We start from the raw sequence: 20,327 nt of genomic DNA on the forward strand, positions 1-20,327 counted from the left end.
ATTCTACAATGCTCATTTACCTGGTTCCAAATATTGATTAGATTAAGCTTTTGACCTCTGATCTTACTAGGGTTGCACTACTCTGTTGGGGTGATGATGGCAGGGGACCCTCTGTAATGCTTTGTCCTCCTTCTCTCCACAAATTGCAACCTTAACCTGATACATATTTCACTATATACAAAGACTTGGTTGAGCAACTGCTATGTACAATGGATTCTTATAGCCTGAGGAAGACATAAAGGCGGGTCCTTTCTGCAAGAGCTTAAGAGTTTATAGGAAAAAAGAAATCATATCTTTTAAATTAAGTATCTTCCTGTTTGGCTCCTGATGAAGAGAAATATCAAATAAAAAATATTCTTCTCTGCTCTTGGACAAAAACAAACAAAAACAAAACCGAAAATACCAAAAAGGAAAAGCACAACTGAAGTGACTGGAAGGGTAAATCACAACATTGTTTGAAAGCTCTGTTTTCAGGCTAGTCCAGTAGACAAAACAGACACAGTCCCTGCTACATGAAGCTTAACTTGTGGGAAAGACAGAACACAGATAAATACACAAATATTTATTTACACTGTGAAAAGACCATAAAGGAGAGAATGTACAGTGTAATGTGATCTTGGCCAGTCTGTAGTTATTCTCAAGATAATGTGGTATTTAAGCTGATGAGGGTTAGTTTCATGAAGAACTGAGCAAAGAGTTTTGCATCAAGCAGGAATCAGACAGGACTAAAAAGGTCCTAAAGGAGGAAAGAATGAAATGTGCTTGAAAAAGTATACACCAGTATGGGCTGAGGGGAAAGACAGACCAGCTTGAGCGAGGTTGGTGACTTAGGCAGGGGCCAGACCATGTATGGCTGTGAGTTAAGAAGCCAGAGAATGGTTCTGAACAGGGAAGTGATGGGAAGTGATTTCCATTTCCATCATTCCAGTTGCCATTCACACTAAGAACTGTAGGGGAATAAAAAGGGACGCGAGGAGACTGGCTGGGAGATGCTGGTAGACTGGACAAGGGTCGTGAATGTGAGAAGGAAGGAAAGAAGACATTCAGGATCTATTCTAGAAGTCAGTACTGACGAGGGCTTGGCCACTCCATAGAGCTGGAGATGGAGGGAAAAGGAGGTATCTAAGGTAGCCCTCAAGTTCCCAGAGAGAGTACTAAAAAAATATGTGATGGTGCAATTTGAACCTGCGGACACAGAGGGAAGAGGTGGTCTGGGTTTTGTGGATCCTGAACCTCCTATTCTAGTGAAGACAGACTCTCTTAAGAAGAAAGGATACAAAAAACTACCTGTGAGAAGAGATTGCTAGAGCTCCACCCACAGGCACAGGTTAGGGAGACCACACGTACTAGAGGAGCATGTTGTGAGCTAATAAATACGAGTTCAAGTTTTGACATCTTGAGCTTGAAATGATGATGGGGAAAAGTTCTGGGGTTTAAACTCCGGGGAGCCATATCATTTGGGCTGACAGAATTTTTATGAGTGACAGTAACTTCATAAGTAGAGCAGTCACTTTGGGCAGAAGATATCTGGAGTTCTTACTGGACAGATTTGGCACGGGCCTATTGTTTTGAGCAGGTAGGAATATCATTTCTATGGATATTCTGAAATGGTGAATAGTGAGTTGTTTCATACAGAGTTCTATAATTACTTAATAGAAGACATTTTGAAAAGACAATATTGATTAACAGATGACACTGAAATTAAATTTCTAATAACCATGAATTTGTGTTGGCCAAGTAAAAGGATTTAACAAGAATAGATTTTGATGAGTATTAAAATGATCATTAAAAAAAGGATAAACAGGGATGACAGTCCATAGAAATATTCATTAGCTTTCACTCATTAATAAAAAGATAATAGTTTTATGTTGCTTACATGATTATTTTGGAGGTTTTCCAACAGTGATGAATCACTAAATGTTTTTTCATCTCCCAACTGTGAGCTCTGCCTGAAGGGGAATATAAATGGAGCAAAACTGGTTCATTGATACAAGTCATTGATCTATTTGTGACTTACCTTTTAAATAAATCATTATGCCTGCAAACCCTTAATAGATTCAATATAGTCTGCATTCCTAGATATCAAAGATTTCATAATTGCATCATTCAATATTTTCAATTATTCTAAACTGTGATGGACATTTGCAGTGTAATAAATAATAGTATTTTATAGTTCATTTTTCTGGAGTGAAATTATATTGTAGCCAAATGAAGTTTAAATACTTTTATAAAAAGTAACAAAACCTGTTAAAATACCTGGAATATAATTTCTTCTACTCCTAAAACATTTTTTAATGTTTTAGAATTTGAGAATCAAGTTATAAAAAAAAATATTGATTCTTTTACTTTAGCCTATGAGAAACCTTTATTTGTAGTGACTAACATTACATGATTATCATATGGAATATAAAAATATGAGCAATAAGCTTTTAATATATTTTATCAACATCTGTCACTAACAAATATCTGATATATTTATGTATATATCACATCTGTTCTGTGTAAATATAAGGAGAACAAATCATAAAAATATACAGGATTTTTTAAATTTTTGCATTGTGGCTATCTTTGGATGAGCAAACACTTATGTACTTCATATCGAAAAAATGGAGTCAGAATTGCCTCTGTAATCTAGCTATTATTAATCTCATGGTCATGCGATTTAAATCAAGACGTTGAAATTAAAACAACAAGCAGAATTTAAGTGGGAATGTCAAACCCAAAGGGTGTATTTTGCAATGTTCGTGAAAATATATACATCCAAGCTTTTATGCATTAAAAAACCTCCTAGAATTCACCAAGGAAAAATATGTGTCCAATACTAAACAACTGTAACCCAGAAAGCTTTTAATCACAATTTTTACAGGTTACACAGAACTATCAATGCAAAGGTACCAAGTATCAAGAGTTTCATATTTTAAATCCAGTAGTTTGAAAGGAAGGAGAAATCGAAGAAGAATTTGAAATAGTGAAACATACACAGTATCAATCCAATAGATTTTTCCCATAAACCAAAGGACGGAGTTAGAACATTTATAATAAGATACAGATCTATTTACATGGAGTAGTTTGATCTATTAATTCTGAAAATTATAATATAGTACATCTTCATTTGCATGTAGTAGTTTATTTTTCTGAAAACATCCCTAGGAGACAGAATAAACACATTATTGCTCTTCCTCTAGTTTTAAAGGTAGAGGGAAAAATCCAGTAACTTTTAAATGACTTATCAATGAGAACACAAAAAACTGGCATAAATTTTCCTTAAAATACTATCATTTCTTAAAAATAGTTTATTTCTGGGGCTCCATAAAGTCTCCCTATCATTAAATTGTATTCATTAATGGTTGTTAGTTCTACATTCCTACTTATTTGTTAGATAAATTGAAATGTCAAGGAATAATCACAGTAACATCTTGCATGTGGAGACTGATTTTCTTTCCAAAGAATTCCAGACTAAAAGCCTTCACAAATCTGAAGCTATGTCTTATTAATCTCACCAGAAATGCTTTCATCTCATAAATCAGTTACCATAATTGATATAACTTTCAAACATATCTATAACAAATGACATTAGATATGTAATTGAAATCTTTACATGGACACATCCCGTCCTCCATTTACCAGTGAAGCCTCTTCTGCCATGAATAATGCCAAATAAGAACTCTTCACTCAGAAAGTGGCTTCTTTTCCAAGACCTTAAAACCCATAAACAAGTCATCTGCTAATCCACACAGCCTGGGTTGGATAACTCAGTCATGGAGCTCCCACTACCCCTCTCTGAAATCTTACAAAACATTCACTCTTAGTAAAAGTAAACGTAAAATTAGAAGGCTCATGTCATTTCAAAATAAGAACCAACTGCTTTGAAAGCAAAAGTGAGAATTTAAACTCCATTGACAAAACTGTATGAATCTGCAAACCACTCACAAATACAAATGGCAAGTCAACATTTTGTTAGATTTTTCCATAGAAATTTTCAAGTGGCATGAAGCACACAAGGAGACAAATTATGGTGCTCTGCAAGAAGGAATTAGATAGGGAGGGTAACATTAAGGTAAGGGGAATAAGAAGCAGGTGGCCCACATGCCATATAAACAGTCACTTCCGGCAGGCTGATTTAAAAACAATGATACATTATAAATAACCATTCCAAGTATACAAAAATGAAGAACCCCCAGAGCAATAAAAATTAACAGAAAATTTAGAATGTATAGGGCTTAAATCAGTATTACTTATTTTCATATATGACATTATGAACTATGATTTTTTTTTTAATTCAACATTCTAATGAATGTTTCTAAGGTCATTAGAAAAAAAAAAGAAAACAAAATTAGTGGATCCAACCAAATAAACCCCAGATGGATGTAAAATTTAATAAAGGTGCTAAAGATATGGAAAAATTTTTAAAAACAACTTAGGAGTGGAAAATGCCTATGATCACATGTGTAATTCACAAAACAAGTAGATGAATCTGACTGCATAAAACTAAACCGTTTCTGCACAGCCAAAACTACTGCAAGCAAAATCAAAAGCCAAATGAAAAACTGGGAAAAACTGTTTCCAACTCATAGAATGAAGGTTAGTTTCCGTAAAATAGAAAGAACTCTCAGAAACCAATATGACAGAGATCAACAATATGGCAGAACAATGACCAGATGACGAAATATGAGTGCCTTTAAATACAAGCTCTAATTTACCTGAAAACGAAATTTAAATGTATCAATTTGGCAGAAATAAAGTTTGACAATTCTGTGCTGCTGTGATTATGGAAAAAGAAATCATACCACTGTTGAGAATGAAAATTGGTATAACTTCGCAAAAGGACAATTGGGTAATTTCTACCAAAATTTAAAATGCATGTATCCTTTGATCCAGTAATTCCAGTTCTAGGAATTTACACTAGCTATCTACCTAGTGCAAAGTGTTGTATGTACAAATTTGTTCTTCGCAGCACTTTTTTTTTTTTTTTAAATAGCAAAAGATTAGAAATAACTCAAGTACTAAATAACTCAAGTGTTGCTTTAAAGAATTGTGGTACATCCACATAATGAATACTATACAAAACCCAGGAAGGTCTTCATCTGATCTTAGACCAATCACAAAGATACACTGTCAAAAGAAAAGCTGGTACAAAAGAGGACGTATAGCATGCTTCACTTTCTATAAATATATGAGAGAAAAAAATACATACGTGTATATATGTAGAACAGCTCTGAAAGGATACACCTGGAACTGATTACACTGCCTGCCTCCAGGAGGGGAGATGAAGGGCTTGAAGAGAGGGAAGGGAGGAAAACCTTTCCCTCCCTACACTATTTGAATTTGCAACATGTCATTGCATTATGAACTTAATAAAATTTAAATAAAAAATTTAAAACAAGAATAAAATCCATGCCAGCCACAGCCTACGCTAAATGTATACATTATGCACATACATATACTACACATGTGCACACACAGGAAGACAAAGGTAGTGTGACTATAAAGCACCAATTTTTGAAAGGCTCTGCACCTCCAGCTTTTAAAATTCTTTATTTTATTATATATCAAGAGAGTGTGTGTACATGAGCAGGGGAGAAGGGGCAGAGGGGGAGAGAGAGAGAGACTCTTAGGCAGGCTCCATGCTGAATGTGGAGTCTGACGCAGGGCCCGATCCAATTACCCTGGGATCACGACCTGAGATGAAATCAAGAGTCAGAGGCTCAAAGGACTGAGCCACTCAGACTTCCTGCTTTTAAAGGATGCTATTGGTTGCAAACCAAAATCCCTTAAAAGGAGATTTAATATTTAGAAGTGACTTTGTTATTCAGAGTCATGTCCAGTCAAGTCCAAGAATACGAATAAGTGATAAAATTTGATAATATATTTGTTGGACATTAGTTTTAACCAAAGTAGTAAGACCTGCTTTTCATATGGCTCAAAATGTTTCTGAAGGCAATTACAAAAGAGAGGCTCCAAAACCATTCTGTGAAACGACTACATCATTGGAATAAATAAATTGCCTGTCAACGTGACTACTTTGAAGACTAACACTAATTTGGATGTGTTAGATCTCATTATTATACAGTCACACCTGGAAGAATGTTTTCATGAGCCTAGCTGCTGCAGCAGAAAAAATAAATACCACGCATTCCATGCATAATGATAAACCAGAAGGAAATGAGAAAATAAGACCAGAAAACAGTACTATCTACTGATATGACAATACTAAAAACCACAGCAAAATGACTAAGCACAAAATACAGCAAGGAAGCCCTTCTTGAGAATCATCCTCACTCTCATTAACCTAAAGATATATCAGAATAGTGTGGGGTCTATATTAAATAGTTAAGAAAAACAAATATGTTATTTGGGATTTGCTTTAAAATAATGGTGAGGGAAAGTATAGAAGAAACTGGTCTTGAGTACATTATTATTGAAGTGAGTGGATGGTAACCTGTCTACTTTTGTTCATGCTTGAAATTTTCCACAGTAAACATTAGGAAAAGAAAAAATGGCTATGGAAATATACAGTTTTAAAAAACAATCATATCTTAGGGTTACATGAATAGAATGAGATCTTATTTTTTGCCAGTGATAGATTTTTAATAGAAAAGAATTAACCTGTAAGGTTATATGTTAGCTTAGAGTACTTGGCAATAACAAGAAAACCATACCAATTGTGAAGTGGCTGCTGCTTGGGAAATGATCTTATCTCTGTAAACTATTTATACCAATATATTCAACTGAGTAAAGCCACATCCATCATCCAATTATCTTTAATGTCAAGAGTGTGTTTAAAAATACTCTCAAGAGAGTATTATAGGTTTACCTTCAAATTCCACTAAATCTAAAATCATCTACATACACTTAGGTGTTAAATAGTATGTGTTTTTTAAACTTGACATTTTTGGGGTGAATATGGTTCAAGGAGGGCAGTAAAATATATACTGGCTACAGGTTTTATATACGGGATTCAATGAACTTCACACTGAAATCTGAAGCTGTTGACATACAGGAATGAACTTTGATTTTGGATTTATACAGTCATCTGTACTCTCTAGATTATCCTTGAAGACCAGCAGCATGAAGATGTGGTCAGATGCCTGGAGCATAGGATTCAACCAGGATTACACTTTTTTTTTTTTCTTTTTCAGTTTTGATCTTGGTATCATTGGCAACATGAATCAACTGGATGAGGTTGGGGAAGATGCCAGACTTATGAATGTGCAGAATTTTGCTCCCTGTGCTAACTTTTTGCAAATCCGTGAAATTATACCTGTTCTTGCTACCTTAATACGAAAGAAAGGAAAAAAAAGTGACTGAAAGGTAAGGACATTTTGTGCATTAAAAACATGTTCTTTAAAGTTCTTTAAGGTCTGTAGGACATAATGTGACCAGCGCCTATTTTCTAATCAGGGTGAGGTTTTAACTCTGGCTTCCACGTTTCCTGGTTGTGTACTTTGGGGCAAGTTACTGTGCCTAAATTTCAACAATTTTAATATGGTCATGTCAATCACAACTCCTCAAATGTGTCATGAGGATTGAGTGAGAGACACCAGAGCTAACACTCTCTGTGAGTATACTATATTTAGACTCTATTCTAAGCACTTTAAAAACAGAACTCACTCAATCTTCACAACCTCCCTATGATGTTCAGATTCTTCCAGATGAGGACAGGCAGGCAGAGAGATTAGGTGACTTTTCCAAGGGCAAGATGTGAACTTGGGTGGTCAGAATCCAACATCTATATCCTTGACCAGTGCAGAGAGCCAGGACAGAACAGAAACTCATATAGTATCTGTTCTTTCACCTTTGTAGACCTACTTTTGCAGGTAACTATTTGATAGCTGGAAACTCTAAGCATATATTTGAAGTAAAGCTCACTTGATTATCAAGGTGATAAATGCCTTCCCTAAAGTTATTTTTTAAAATACTAATATTTAAGTGGAATCATACAATTTATGCAAAATCTAGAAGTTCGTATTTGGAGTAATCTAGTTTAGAGTATCAAATATCAAATTCTCCAAAAGGGTGTTTTACAAAAAGAACTTAACTAGATAGTATGCCATCCTCTCTTTCCAAAAGTGACAAAAGTCATAAAAAAAAAGTCATTTAAACTTCTATTAAAGCAGGATATTTTAAATGACCTGACTAAATAAACAACAATTTTTAACATTTCCATTCAATCTTAATGAAAACATGATAATGGTTATTTCCTTCTCTTAAGAATAAATGAGGTTTCAGGGCACCTGATGGCTCAGTGCGTTGAGCGTCCAACTTCGGCTCAGGTCATGAACTCACGGTTTGGGAGTTTGAGCCCCACGTCAGACTCTGTGCTAACAGCTCAGAGCCTGGAGCCTGCTTCATACTCTATGTCCCTCTCTCTGTCTGTTCCTCCCCTACTCACACTGTCTATCTCTCTCTCTCAAAAATAGAGATTAAAAAAATTGAATAAAAGAAGTGTCTTAGAAAAATGTGTATTGATTCTATACTAGTGAACAGTATTTGAAATTAATAGAATCATATTAATGTTCCAAAAAAACAACAAATAAAAAGACAGGCAAAATTTTACGACATTCTCACAGGATTCAACAAAAGGGAATATCTACAGCATTAGAGTTGAATTATCTACCAAAAGTAAGAAGCCTTGGAATATTTTTAAAAATGCTAAAAATTATAGTCGTGTGTAGGTGTCGAAATTGGAAGATGCCCCAAGCAATGAGCTTAAACGTGATGACTCATCAGTTATCACATGAACCAAACAGCTGCCTCTGTCATTATTCTAGGTATGAGGTTTCCTGCAAATTGCCACCAATTCTCCACTTTAGTGAAATAAAATTCAAGTTGAAAAAAGATTAAATAATGCTATTGGACTTCCATGCATATCAGAAATGTGGCTAAATCATAAAACACATGTATAACCTGAAAATAAAAGTGTAACTGCGTATAAAACCATAATGTTTTCTATAGTTGCCAGCACTAAAAGAATCTGTTTTCTGAAGGTGCACTGGCCACTAAGTCATGATGAATTACAGAAACAGCAAAATAAACTTATACTGTTCTAAATGAAAATGTAATCCATGTTGGAGGGGGGCAGTTAAGGGAAAACAAAAATCTGGAAATTAAACCTATAAAATGCCATCTTTAATAATTCTAAAATTCATTGTATTTCAGTTAACTTTAGTCCTTGATAGCATTAGTCTCTTAACATTTGTCCCAGACATTTAATTTTAAAAATATTCCTTTTCTAGCTCATACTCATTTAGATTTAGTGAACGAATGAAAAGAGATGTAAGAAAATTTCCACTTCTTAGGTAGATTTCAGTAGCATCTTTTCTGTGGCTCTGTAGAGCAGAAGGTGGCAGTGCTGCACTAAAAAACAGCAAACTTCTTGAGTTTCAACTGCAATCTTAGCTAGTTCACAGCCCAGGGAGGGACCCCAAGTTGATCATTACAGATTCTATTATAGATATACAATGCAGAACTCTAGCGAGCCTAACCATTAAATTAAATGTTTGTAAAATGACTAAAGGTTATGCAATAGGAAATCAAAGATATTCAATGGATTTCAAGAAACATGTACTTTATAGCATTGTTACCCTACCTTAAGGATAATGCTTTTTTTCTCCCCCAATTGTAGTGAAATGTGTTTATCAAAACAATAAAATGCAAAACTTCTTAAAGGAATCAATGAGACTGAAAGGTCCATGCGGCTTACCATTCATCAGGAGAGCAGCCATAATCCTCAGGTTCAGGGACATGGCTTCAGAAAGCAAGAGGAGGGACAGAAAGAGAGGAGAAAATAATCACAGAAAGGCTGAAAACATAAAAGCATGAATAAAGGAAGTACTGAAAGATGGATCTTGAAAAAGTTAAGAAAATGAACTTTTAGTTGATTCTCAAAGAATGGCAGTTAGTATAGAAGTAGAACATGACAATTTATGATAACTAAGCAGGTTTATAAAATTATTCTATAACAGGCAAGCCAAATTGCCCCTTGACTGTGGAATTTACCCATTTTATTCATAGACTTCACTATTCAAAAAGAACTATTTTAGCCTTGAAGTTTAAACACATGCTAAAACCAATGGAAAATTACATATTGTTTAATCAGAATAAAGTATTTTAATAAAACAAACATGTTAATACCTAGGAACCAAACTATCATATTGATAAAATTTGTCAAGTACATTTTAGAAGTAAATCTGACTACCATGAAGTAATGGGTCTTTAAACAGGTACAATATTAAAGTAAAAATTACATTTCTATAATTAGAAGGAACTGCTTTTTAAAAGATTAACTGATAGAATTTTCCACATAAACCATAATTCACTCATTAAACCGTTTGTTATCTCAAAAAGAACAGACATTCATCGATAATTTTAATTTCATCCGTTAGCTCATTTGAGCACCAGGAAAAAGTCTGACTGATGTATTTCTTTCGTTTCAGCAGCCAATGCATTCAGTCAGAAGTGGCTCCTAATACATGACGGAGTAGAGTTTCTTTTCTCTCTTCATGGATTTATTAAATTTTTCTTTTCATGGTTGAATTTTTTTCCAGCTTTATGGAGATACAAGTACCATCTCTTTTTTTGTGGTGGGAAAATGAGCTACTCTTCAGGCAGCTAGAACAGATTTTCTTATCTCTCATTTCTCTAACTATGTATGACCACTCCATATTTTTTCTTCAAATTAAATTAGAGTTTAAAAAAATTCAGAGTTCAGTACAAACATAAAGTCATTGTTTTTGACAAATGTAAAATTTCACTGACAACTTGTGGAGACCTCTTATTCCCTCAGTGTCCGTCCCATTTTCTTTACTGTTCCACCCAACTGGCCATGACACACATGGGCCTCATCATTCCAAGGCACTCCTTCCACGTCCAAAGCATTACACCCCCTCCAGAGCAGTATCCGCCATCTTTTGTCACAAAAGGCAGTCCCCTCTACTCTCTATTCTCTCCTTTACCAGAGGACTTTTGTTGATGCTTGAGAAGAAGGGCTAGCCAAGCCTCCTGTGGACTGGACTCCCAGAAAAGATGATGACCAACTGCAAAACGGGGTGGAAACCGGCTGGAGCCCAGCTCTTAAGGCAAGCACTTCTTATCAACCTCAAGGCTTGGACTCTAGCCCTCCAGACTATTCCAGACGAGGGCCAGGGCTACCCAAGCAGAAACACTGTGCCAAGGTTATGCCACGTTGCACTGGTATTGGGCAGATGTCACATCAGGAGAGAGCTCAGTGTTTCTCAAGTCATACAGGTTAAATGAGACAAAGTGTGTACACGGCTGTTGCTCCGGCGGCTCGGGGTGCACGTGCTATTTGGTCATTTGCCTTTGCGCACATGTCAGCACTGCTGTATCCGCCTGTAGGTTCTTCACTTAACCAAACCCATTCTTAGATCTCAGCTCAAGTGTCACTTTTTCACAGAGCAGTCCCTGGCCTGCCTGATTTGATCAAATCCCCATCACAGGCTCACATGGACCTCTATACTGTGCTTTATTTTTGTTTGCTTACTTAATTCACATCCATTAACCCCTCATTAGATCATAAACTAATTAGATTATAAGCTGTTACATCCCCATCCTCTAACAAAGTGACACATACAGAGAAGGAGATAAAAATATTTGTTCAGGTATGTAAATAAACAAACAAATGGTGTTTACCCAGCTCTTACCATGGTGGGCAGCAAGATAAATTTGTTGGTTATAAGCTAGACCTTGGGGCTAAGTTTTATGATAATTGTGATGTATCTCTTCACAGTGTGAAGTACTGATCCTTTCAGCAAACACATTGCTAAACAAAATATTACGTTATGCTATTCACATACGTTAATATATACATAAAGATTGCTTTCTAAAAATATTTTTAATATTTACTTTTCAGAGAGAGACAGCGAGAGCATGAGCAGGGAGGGGCAGAGAGAGAGGGGGGACAGAGGATCTGACAGCAAAAAGCCTCATGTAGGGCTTGAACTCACAAACTATGAGATCGTGACCTGAGCTGAAGTTAGATGCTTAACAGACTGAGCCACCCAGGCGCCCCTACATAAAGACTGCTTTTAAGAAAATTCATGTTTCACTTAAAGGGAAAATGTCATTGAAATGTTTTTAACACTGATTAAATGGCTAAGCCAACAAAAATCACTGTTTAGTTTCTATACCAGAATTTTTTTTAACTTTAGAGACTGTACTATGTTAAGCCTTGACCACGTCAATCTAATAGTAGTGTCTAAATTATCAACAAAGGATTATACTTAGGATTGTAGCCGATTATATTCAATATAGAGTCCTAGCCACTGAACATAAAAGCCTCTTTACCCATTCCTGATATTCAAGTTACTATGATAAAACTGACTCATTCTCTACAGGAAAAAATTTGTGGAAATGATACTTTAACAAATATTTAATAGTAGAATTTCTAGTTCATAGTAAGTTAAATTATAAATGACATCAATTTACATTTAACCAAAGAAAGATCTAATGAAACAGTATAGTAAGTTTAAGCACAGTGGCGATCTGACAAAGTGGATCGCTACAAAATAATCATTATAACTAAGTATCTACAAATCTTTATTTTGTTGCCCATAATGAATCCAATTTGGGGCAGTGGTTATGTCAAATGAGAGAAAACTTATCAAGACTAAATCTGAAGCACTGTTTTAACTATTAAGTATTATCTTCTTACAAACCTAAGGAATACTAGGCAAAAATTATGCTTCAAGTCTTGTCCTTCAAACTCATAAAAGCCAACAGAACTGATTACCTAGGTTAAAACTAGGCTTTACTTTACTTCTTAAAAATGCTGAAGGAGGGTAAGTTCTGAAATTGTGACCCCAAAGGCATTTGTTAATCTATGAAAACGTGTGGTGTTTTTTTGTTTTTGCCACATCCTGGAGGCGGTGGCGGTCGGGGGGGCGGGGGGGGGAGGCAGGGCGGGGATAAATACCATCCTTCCTTCTGCTGGAGTTGAAAGTGCATGTACATAATAGTTATTAAACCATTAACACTGTGTTAACAAGTGTTAACACTGCTATAGTGCAAATGGGATTGCAAAGCCATATTATTTCCCTGTCTGGGTTCTGAGAACCTGAGAGTGTCTGAGGAAAGTCTCATAGGAAGATGGTGGATAGTAATTGCTTTTCCTGTTGAGTTTGGTGGAATTAAGGAACAGTGGTGTGTCTCCTGTTGTAAACACCAAAGCATCAGAAGCCTCCTGTATCAACAACTTCGTATATGAACAACTCTCTACGATGTTGGCATTCCAATTGTCCAGCAGGATGTTTGGGGGAAGGGAGGTTGGGAAAAGCGCAATCAGGGTTCAGGATCCTAAAAGCACATACACAACACCACGTGATTATTGGAAGCAGTTTACCAGCTAGCTTCACTCAGCAAGGCTTCTGGGATTCTTAGAAACATGATACATCACCCAGGAAAGAGATGTAGGTCTGTTTATATAGTTAAATTTGCAAAGGAACACCTGTTTTTTTTTTAATTTCTAAACATGCTTTTATGATTTTTATACCCAGAATTTTATATCTGGAAAAGAACTTTAGAGATACCTTATCTCAGTATCCTCATTGTAAGGAATTTAGAATATTGTAAAGGAATCACTGATAGTTACATGGTGAGTCAGTGACAAAGTAGGACTAGGGGTCATGTCTTACGGTTGCACTTCAGTATTAAGAGGTGTTATTTTCCCAAGAGGAATTTGTTTTACTGGAAACTTAATGTAAATTATGACAGTTCTTACCTCTTTAAGTTTGTTTATTTATTTTTGAGAGAGAGAGAGAGAGAGAGAGAGAGCGCACCAGCTCACAAGCGGGGAAGTGGCAGGGAGAGAGACAGAGAATCCCAAACAGGCTCTGAGCTGTCAGCACAGAGCCCAATGTGGGGCTTGAACTCATAAACCATGAGATCATGCCCTGAGCTGAAATGGAGAGTTGGATGCTTAACCGACTGAGCCACTCACGTGACTCAATTTGTGATACTACTTTAATATTTACCAGTCTCAAACCCACCGGGTCATATCACAGTTGTTAATGCTGATATCCTCAGTGAATCCAGAAAGAACACTGCTCTCTCGAGCTACTGCCTGCAGGTGTTTAAGGACTTGTTTCCAGAATAAGAAAACACTTGATAAAATACAGGAGGGAGACTAGATCTCAGCCTAGCTTTCTGTTCTCCTAGGTTCACAATCAATAACTACTAATTTGAAGAACTTGCTTATTCAACTGGAAACTGGCAAAATAAAAAAAGGATGTCGATTATCAAAAAGACCACTCTAAAAATAAATTCACTTACGAGTGCAGAATTTTTGTAAAAGCAATCTCCATAAATCTGTCAGGAAGTATAACGCAACAAACTGTAGAATCACAATAGGCTTTTCCTTCTCTTGCCTGGGGTAACTGTGGGTCAAATCCATAAGACATCACAAAACATGGCTGCGTCTCCCCTACTAAGGCAGTAACCAAATTACAAGCCTGTAGCAACTGGAGGAGTAAGGAGAGCCTTTTCTAGGGGAACTGGGAGAGCTTTGGATAAAGAGGAAAGATGCAAAGTGGCATCCAGCTCTGGAAACAGTGAGCATGCTTCTTAAATTAACATCCTGTCTTTGCAAGTGTGAAAAAGCCATTCAATCAAACGTCTTTTCAGCTTCAATCACACACATAGTTTGAAGTCATTTTTAGTCACTGTCTCTGCTAACCCAAAAAATATCTGCCTCCATCTACTTCTCTTTGTAGACCCTTGTATAGGAGTCATCATTCGTTTTTAGAATTTTTGTTTTAACAAACGGTTATTTATTTATAATTTTAACTATGGCATTTTCAAAATTCAATCCATTATTTTTATACTATACTAGCTTACTGCTTGGAGACAGAAAGTGAGTGGGGAAGAGTGCATACGAGCCAGAAAACCCAAATGCAAGTGCCCTTGCTTGAATGGTAAAAAGATCAGTATTTCCTAGTCTCACTTGTAGATAAAGACAGCTGGAAAATTTGATAAGAGGTCATGGTCAAGGTCATTCCAGCCAAGGAGAGTGCTTCAACTTTTGATTATGTCCTTTCAGGAAATTTATTTTCTCATATTATCCTATTAAGTATTTCAAAAAGAAGGCTTTTGAATGGTTTAGGCAAACATAACTCAAAGAAAGAAAGAAATGGGTTCTAAACACACACGTTCAAAAGAACATCGGGAGCCTGATAAAAGTTTCTGATGGTATTCATCACACCCTGGATTTAAGAGTTTCGTGTCCTTACCTCCTTCCATCAGAAATTTAGATTGCTCTGTGACCGCAAAGAGGGGAGATGGTAAAAGAAAACAAGAAATCAAAAGGATATCTATCAGAGAAACAACAATATTTTAACTTGAAAACTTCCCAAGGAGACATCACGTGTTCTCAGGATGTTGTACTCTAACTATGGCAATGTAGAGGAAACTGTATTTGTACCTCGGGACTGGAGCCAGACCATGACCTTCAGCAACTTTAAACATACTACTGGGTAGGGCCCTCACCTCCTAGGTAATTCCAAATGATAGATAATCCCAGACTGTAACACACAAAACATTACATGGCTGTTGATGTCAAAACAGGGGCTTTCGATTAAAAAAATTTCCTCTAAGAAGAATTCTCAAACATACCAAACTATTAGCAGTAATTAAATGTATATTTCATATTCTAATTAAAGGGGAAAAACTCACCCATATGCAACTCCAGCTATGGTACACTTCTTAAACTGCATCACATTGCAAGTCAGAGTGCCTGTCTTGTCAGAAAATATGTATTTGACCTACAAAAGTGTAAAATTTCGCATTAAAATCTCAGAAGTCTTTTAAAATTTTTTAAAAAACATTTGTTCATTTTTGAGAGACAGAGAGAGACAGAATGCAAGCAGGGGTGGGACAGAGAGAAAGAGGGAGACACAGAATCTGAAGCAGGCTCCAGGCTCTGAGCTGTCAGCACAGAGGCCAACGCAGGGCTCGAGCTCATGAACCGTTAGATCATGACCTGAGCCGAAGTCGGATGCTTAACCGACTAAGCCACTCAAGTGCCCCTTCAGAAGTCTTTTTATGCTAGTCTTTCACAGGAGGGGAAAATACCCCTTAAATAATTTTTTTTATCAATCTTGTTACCTTATAGGGCCACAATGAATGCTATTAACTGATGGCTTTCTGAATATTAATATGTTCAACTGTTTTTTTAAGTATTTTAGCAATGAATCACTTCATGTATGAACAGTAAAGACTATCAAGATGTTTGAAAAACCTGCAGCCATGGAGAAATCTGCCTTGATATAGTCTGAATTTCCACTAGAAAATGCCACTCCTGCTACTGAACATTTATGGAGCACTAAAACATCTACCAGCACTTCTCAACCTAACAGACAAGCACAGAATGGGTAATAGCTTGTTCAGTTAACTTCATACATCTGAATTGGTAAAAAAAAAAAAAAAAAAAAGATAATTCTGGCCTAAATGCATTTTGAAAAGACTTAGCAAATGACAAAAATACAAAGTAAGAATTTTTCTCAGGTAGTATGATTTAATTAATTACAAATATACACATATGTATGAATATAGTATTAATTATAAATCTAAAATTCCTGTTTGATTACTTTCATACTTGGACTTACATAACATCATTGGTCAATTTAACCATTTTTCTTCCTTTCTGGTCAAAAGCTATGAGCAATTTTACAGCATCCCTCCTCATCAGGGAAATACAAATCAAAACCACACTGAGATACCACCTCACACCAGTCAGAGTGGCTAAAATGAGCAAATCAGAGAACTCTAGATGCTGGCGAGGATGTGGAGAAATGGGCACCCTCCTACACTGTTGGTGGGAATGTAAACTGGTACAGCCCCTCTGGAAAACTGTGGAGGTTCCTAAGGAAACTAACAATAAACTCCCCCATGACCCAGCAATAGCACTGCTAGGAATTTACCCAAGGGATACAGAAATGCTGATGCAAAGGAGCATATGTACCTCAATGTTCATAGCAGCACTCTCCACAATAGCTAAAACATGGAAAGAGCCTAAGTGTCTATCAACGGACGAATGGATCCAGAAGATGTGGTTTATCTATACCATGGAATACTACATGGCAATGAGAAACAATGAAATCTGGCCATGTGTAGCAACATGGATGGACCTTGAGGGTGTTATGCTGAGCGAAATAAGTCAGGCAGAGAAGGACAAATATCACGTTTGCACATATAGGAGGATTAGGAGGAACTTAACTGAGGAACAAGGGGGAGAAGAAGGGGGGAAAGGGTGGGGGAAAGGGAGAGAGGCAAACCATGAAAGACTCTTGAATGCTGACAAAAACTGAGGACTGATGGATGTGGGGGGGGAGGGGGAATGGGCATGGAGGAGGGCACTTGTGGGGATCAACACTGGGTGTTATGTGGAAACTAATTAGACAATAAACTATTTGTAAAAAAAAAAAGCTATGAGCAATTTTATTTTATTTTTTTTAATGTTTATTTCTAGGAGAGAGAGACAGCGTGAGCAGAGAAGGGTCAGAGAGAGAGGGAGTCACAGACTGAAACAGGCTCCAGGCTCTGAGCTGGCAGTCAGCACAGAGCCCGACGCGGGGCTCGAACCCACGAACTGCGAGATCATGACCTAAGCGAAAGTCGGAAAGTCAGACGCTTAACCGACTAAGCCACCCAGGTGCCCCGTTATGAGCAATTTTAATACTCAGAGTTTATAACTTAAAAACAGCCAACACTTTACTATTAACCAGATTACATACTGAAGGACAGCCCTTAGTGAAATACTTTACGTGAGAGCAAAATATGTTTTAAATAATGCTTTAAAAGTTCATTTACTAAAAATGAAAATTGATAGTTGTGTGCTAAAACGTACTTGTGCCGATCATTCAAACAATGGAAAATTAAGAGCTGTCAATTCATATGAAGTTGTCACATACAGCAGAAATTACAATACATCTGACTTCCAATTCAACATATCACTAAGAAATTCAGTTTACCTGGCCAAGTTCCTCGTTCAGATTAGATGTTCGAGCCATAGCAGCAGTGTCTGTGGGTTCATAGTGCATGTCGAGATCCTTTTATTCAAAATAAAAAAAAATTACTGAATGCAACTGGTATCAAGAGATTGACTGAAATTTCATTTAACTCATGAGCTATATATGTAATCATTCTCATCTCTTGCCATCACTATACCATTTCAGTTGACTTCCCTGTAAAGTACTCAGTATAGAATATTCTATTTCACAGTAAGGGTAGGACAGCATGGTAGTTAGAGCATATTTCTGGAATGAGGCCATCTTTAAAAAAATTTTTTTTTAAATATTTATTTTTGAGAGAGAGAGGGACGGACAGACAGACAGACAGACAGACCACGAGTTGGGGAGGGGGCAGAGAGCGAGAGACATGGAATCTGAAGCAAACTCCAGGCTCTGAGCTGTCAGCACAGAGCCCGACATGGGGCTCAAACTCCCAAACTGTGAGATGATGACCTGAGTTGAAGTCAGATGCTTAACTGACTGAGACACTCAGGTGTCCCTGGAATCAGGCAACCCTGATTTATTATAGTTCTACCATTTTCTAGATATGTGACCTATGGCAAGATTAAATAAGATAATGTATGTAGTTTCTAAGGTGTCCAACACAATATAAGTCCTTAATGCAAATAAAATAATAGCAATTAGACATTGCTCAAATAATTAAGACTTTAAGCCCCTGGAAAAGTTATCTAGAGGATTCTATCTGATTGTACTTTCATGACCTAAGTTTCTGTGTCTGTATATACTTGAAAGTAAAATGAGTACCCTTCGCAAAACCCAGACAAAAGTGTACAGCTTTGTACCCACTTGTACTTGCTTTGTACCCATAAATTATGAGGTCTATTAGTCCTTTAAAATTAATATTTTCTAGAGTATAACATTTTGTTGGCAAGTCAGGATTCACTGATTTTCCTGTGTCTGTCAAACAAAAAGGACAAATCTGATATTTCCCACATCTGCATTTCAGGCAGATCGGGATCAGTTCTGAAGTAGGCTGTGGAGAGGTAAGCACCATGCTTTAAGCAGGATGTTAACCAACAGAGTGACGTTCAGAGAGGAATAATGGAATGGGGAGTAGGTTGGAAAGCAAGTCTAGTAAGGAACAGAAGGAGATGCGGGAAGATACCATAGAAGAGTAGGTATCGTAGCCAAGTTCACTCAGAAACAAGATTAGACATTTTCATCAAAGATCAGGTAGAACCAGTATCAAAAAAGAGCAATTATTCATCTCACTTCCACACAAGAAACAGCTGTCTGGTAAGGGAAGATCTGTCTAGAATGTTATAGAATGTCTGTATACTAGAAAGGTAGTTGAAAAAAACATAAACCTGCTGGGTTGCACTAACACTCAAAGTATGTCATTATTTGAAGCAAATATTATTTTTGAAAATCCAAGTAAAAATAAACACTCAAACTATGTCATTATTTGAAGCAAATATTATTTTTGAAAATCCAAGTAAAAAATAATAAAGCACCTGACTAGTTATTTGATTTTCATAATGAGTCACTTTATGGTTTCTTATTGTAAGTTGGAAACCTCAATAGGTTTTAATCGTATTTACACAAATTTTATTACGTAATTTTTTAGCAAAGTATCTCCTTGCACAAAATAAGCACAAATGCAGCTCATTCTAGATTTCTAAATTATACTGGTCTTTTGAATGAATTAGGCAATTGACAGCTGAGGTGGGTAATTTGCTATGGGAAGGTAATGAGCAATGGCAAAAGTACCATCAGTTATATTTTTAAAAAAATCCTAATATTGTTCATTTGAAAGACTTTTAAATAATTTAAAAAATAACATTAAAAGATAATACCAGAATTTCTCAAAATAAAAGAAAAATTAAACTTTCTCTCAGATTAAGTCTAGAGATGTAGTTAATTTACATAAATTCATTAATTTTAACTGTGGTAAAATAAAACTAACAACAACACATTTTATAAATGAAACATTTAGGAAACAGATGTCCAGCACATTTTTTTTCTAAGATTAAAAAAACTTTTTCAGAAGAGAAAAGTTAAGGAAAATTCAAGCACAGCTGAATTTGTTTACAGTGTGGGAAAATAAACTACATAGATGTATAAAACGTGATAGACAGCCTAGTTGTTACAAGTAGTGAATGTGGTATTATTTCTACAGCACTCAATCGTTTAGAAGGCTGTTTGCTACATCATGAGATTTCTTTCCTCTATATTACCACGAGATGTTGGTAAACCATACTTTATCATTCCTGTGTAAGTGTCCAGGAAAACAAATCTCCAAGAAGTCGAGTGGCTTGGCAAAGTTCACACAGCTAGAAAATA

At 36.2% G+C, this 20,327-nt stretch overlaps 1 protein-coding gene across 2 annotated transcripts in view; it reads right to left on the bottom strand.

Annotated features, from left to right (window-relative positions):
• The window catches only part of ATP8A1 (ATPase phospholipid transporting 8A1), a 232,473-nt gene that overhangs the window by 132,840 nt on the left and 79,306 nt on the right, over positions 1–20,327 (bottom strand). The window contains exons 13-16 of one of the 2 annotated variants that reach the window (XM_039226991.1): positions 17,985–18,062; positions 15,688–15,776; positions 9,704–9,748; positions 1,877–1,949 (exon numbers count right to left, since the gene is read on the bottom strand). In XM_039226991.1, coding sequence (XP_039082922.1) covers positions 1,877–1,949; positions 9,704–9,748; positions 15,688–15,776; positions 17,985–18,062 — 285 coding nt within the window. The remainder of the gene's footprint in view (positions 1–1,876; positions 1,950–9,703; positions 9,749–15,687; positions 15,777–17,984; positions 18,063–20,327) is intronic. The other variant, XM_039226992.1, reaches the window with a different exon arrangement.

The sequence above is a fragment of the Hyaena hyaena genome, unplaced genomic scaffold (genome assembly GCF_003009895.1).
Source record: "Hyaena hyaena isolate Hyena2069 unplaced genomic scaffold, ASM300989v1 scaffold_24, whole genome shotgun sequence".
Classification (NCBI taxonomy): Eukaryota; Metazoa; Chordata; class Mammalia; order Carnivora; family Hyaenidae; genus Hyaena; species Hyaena hyaena.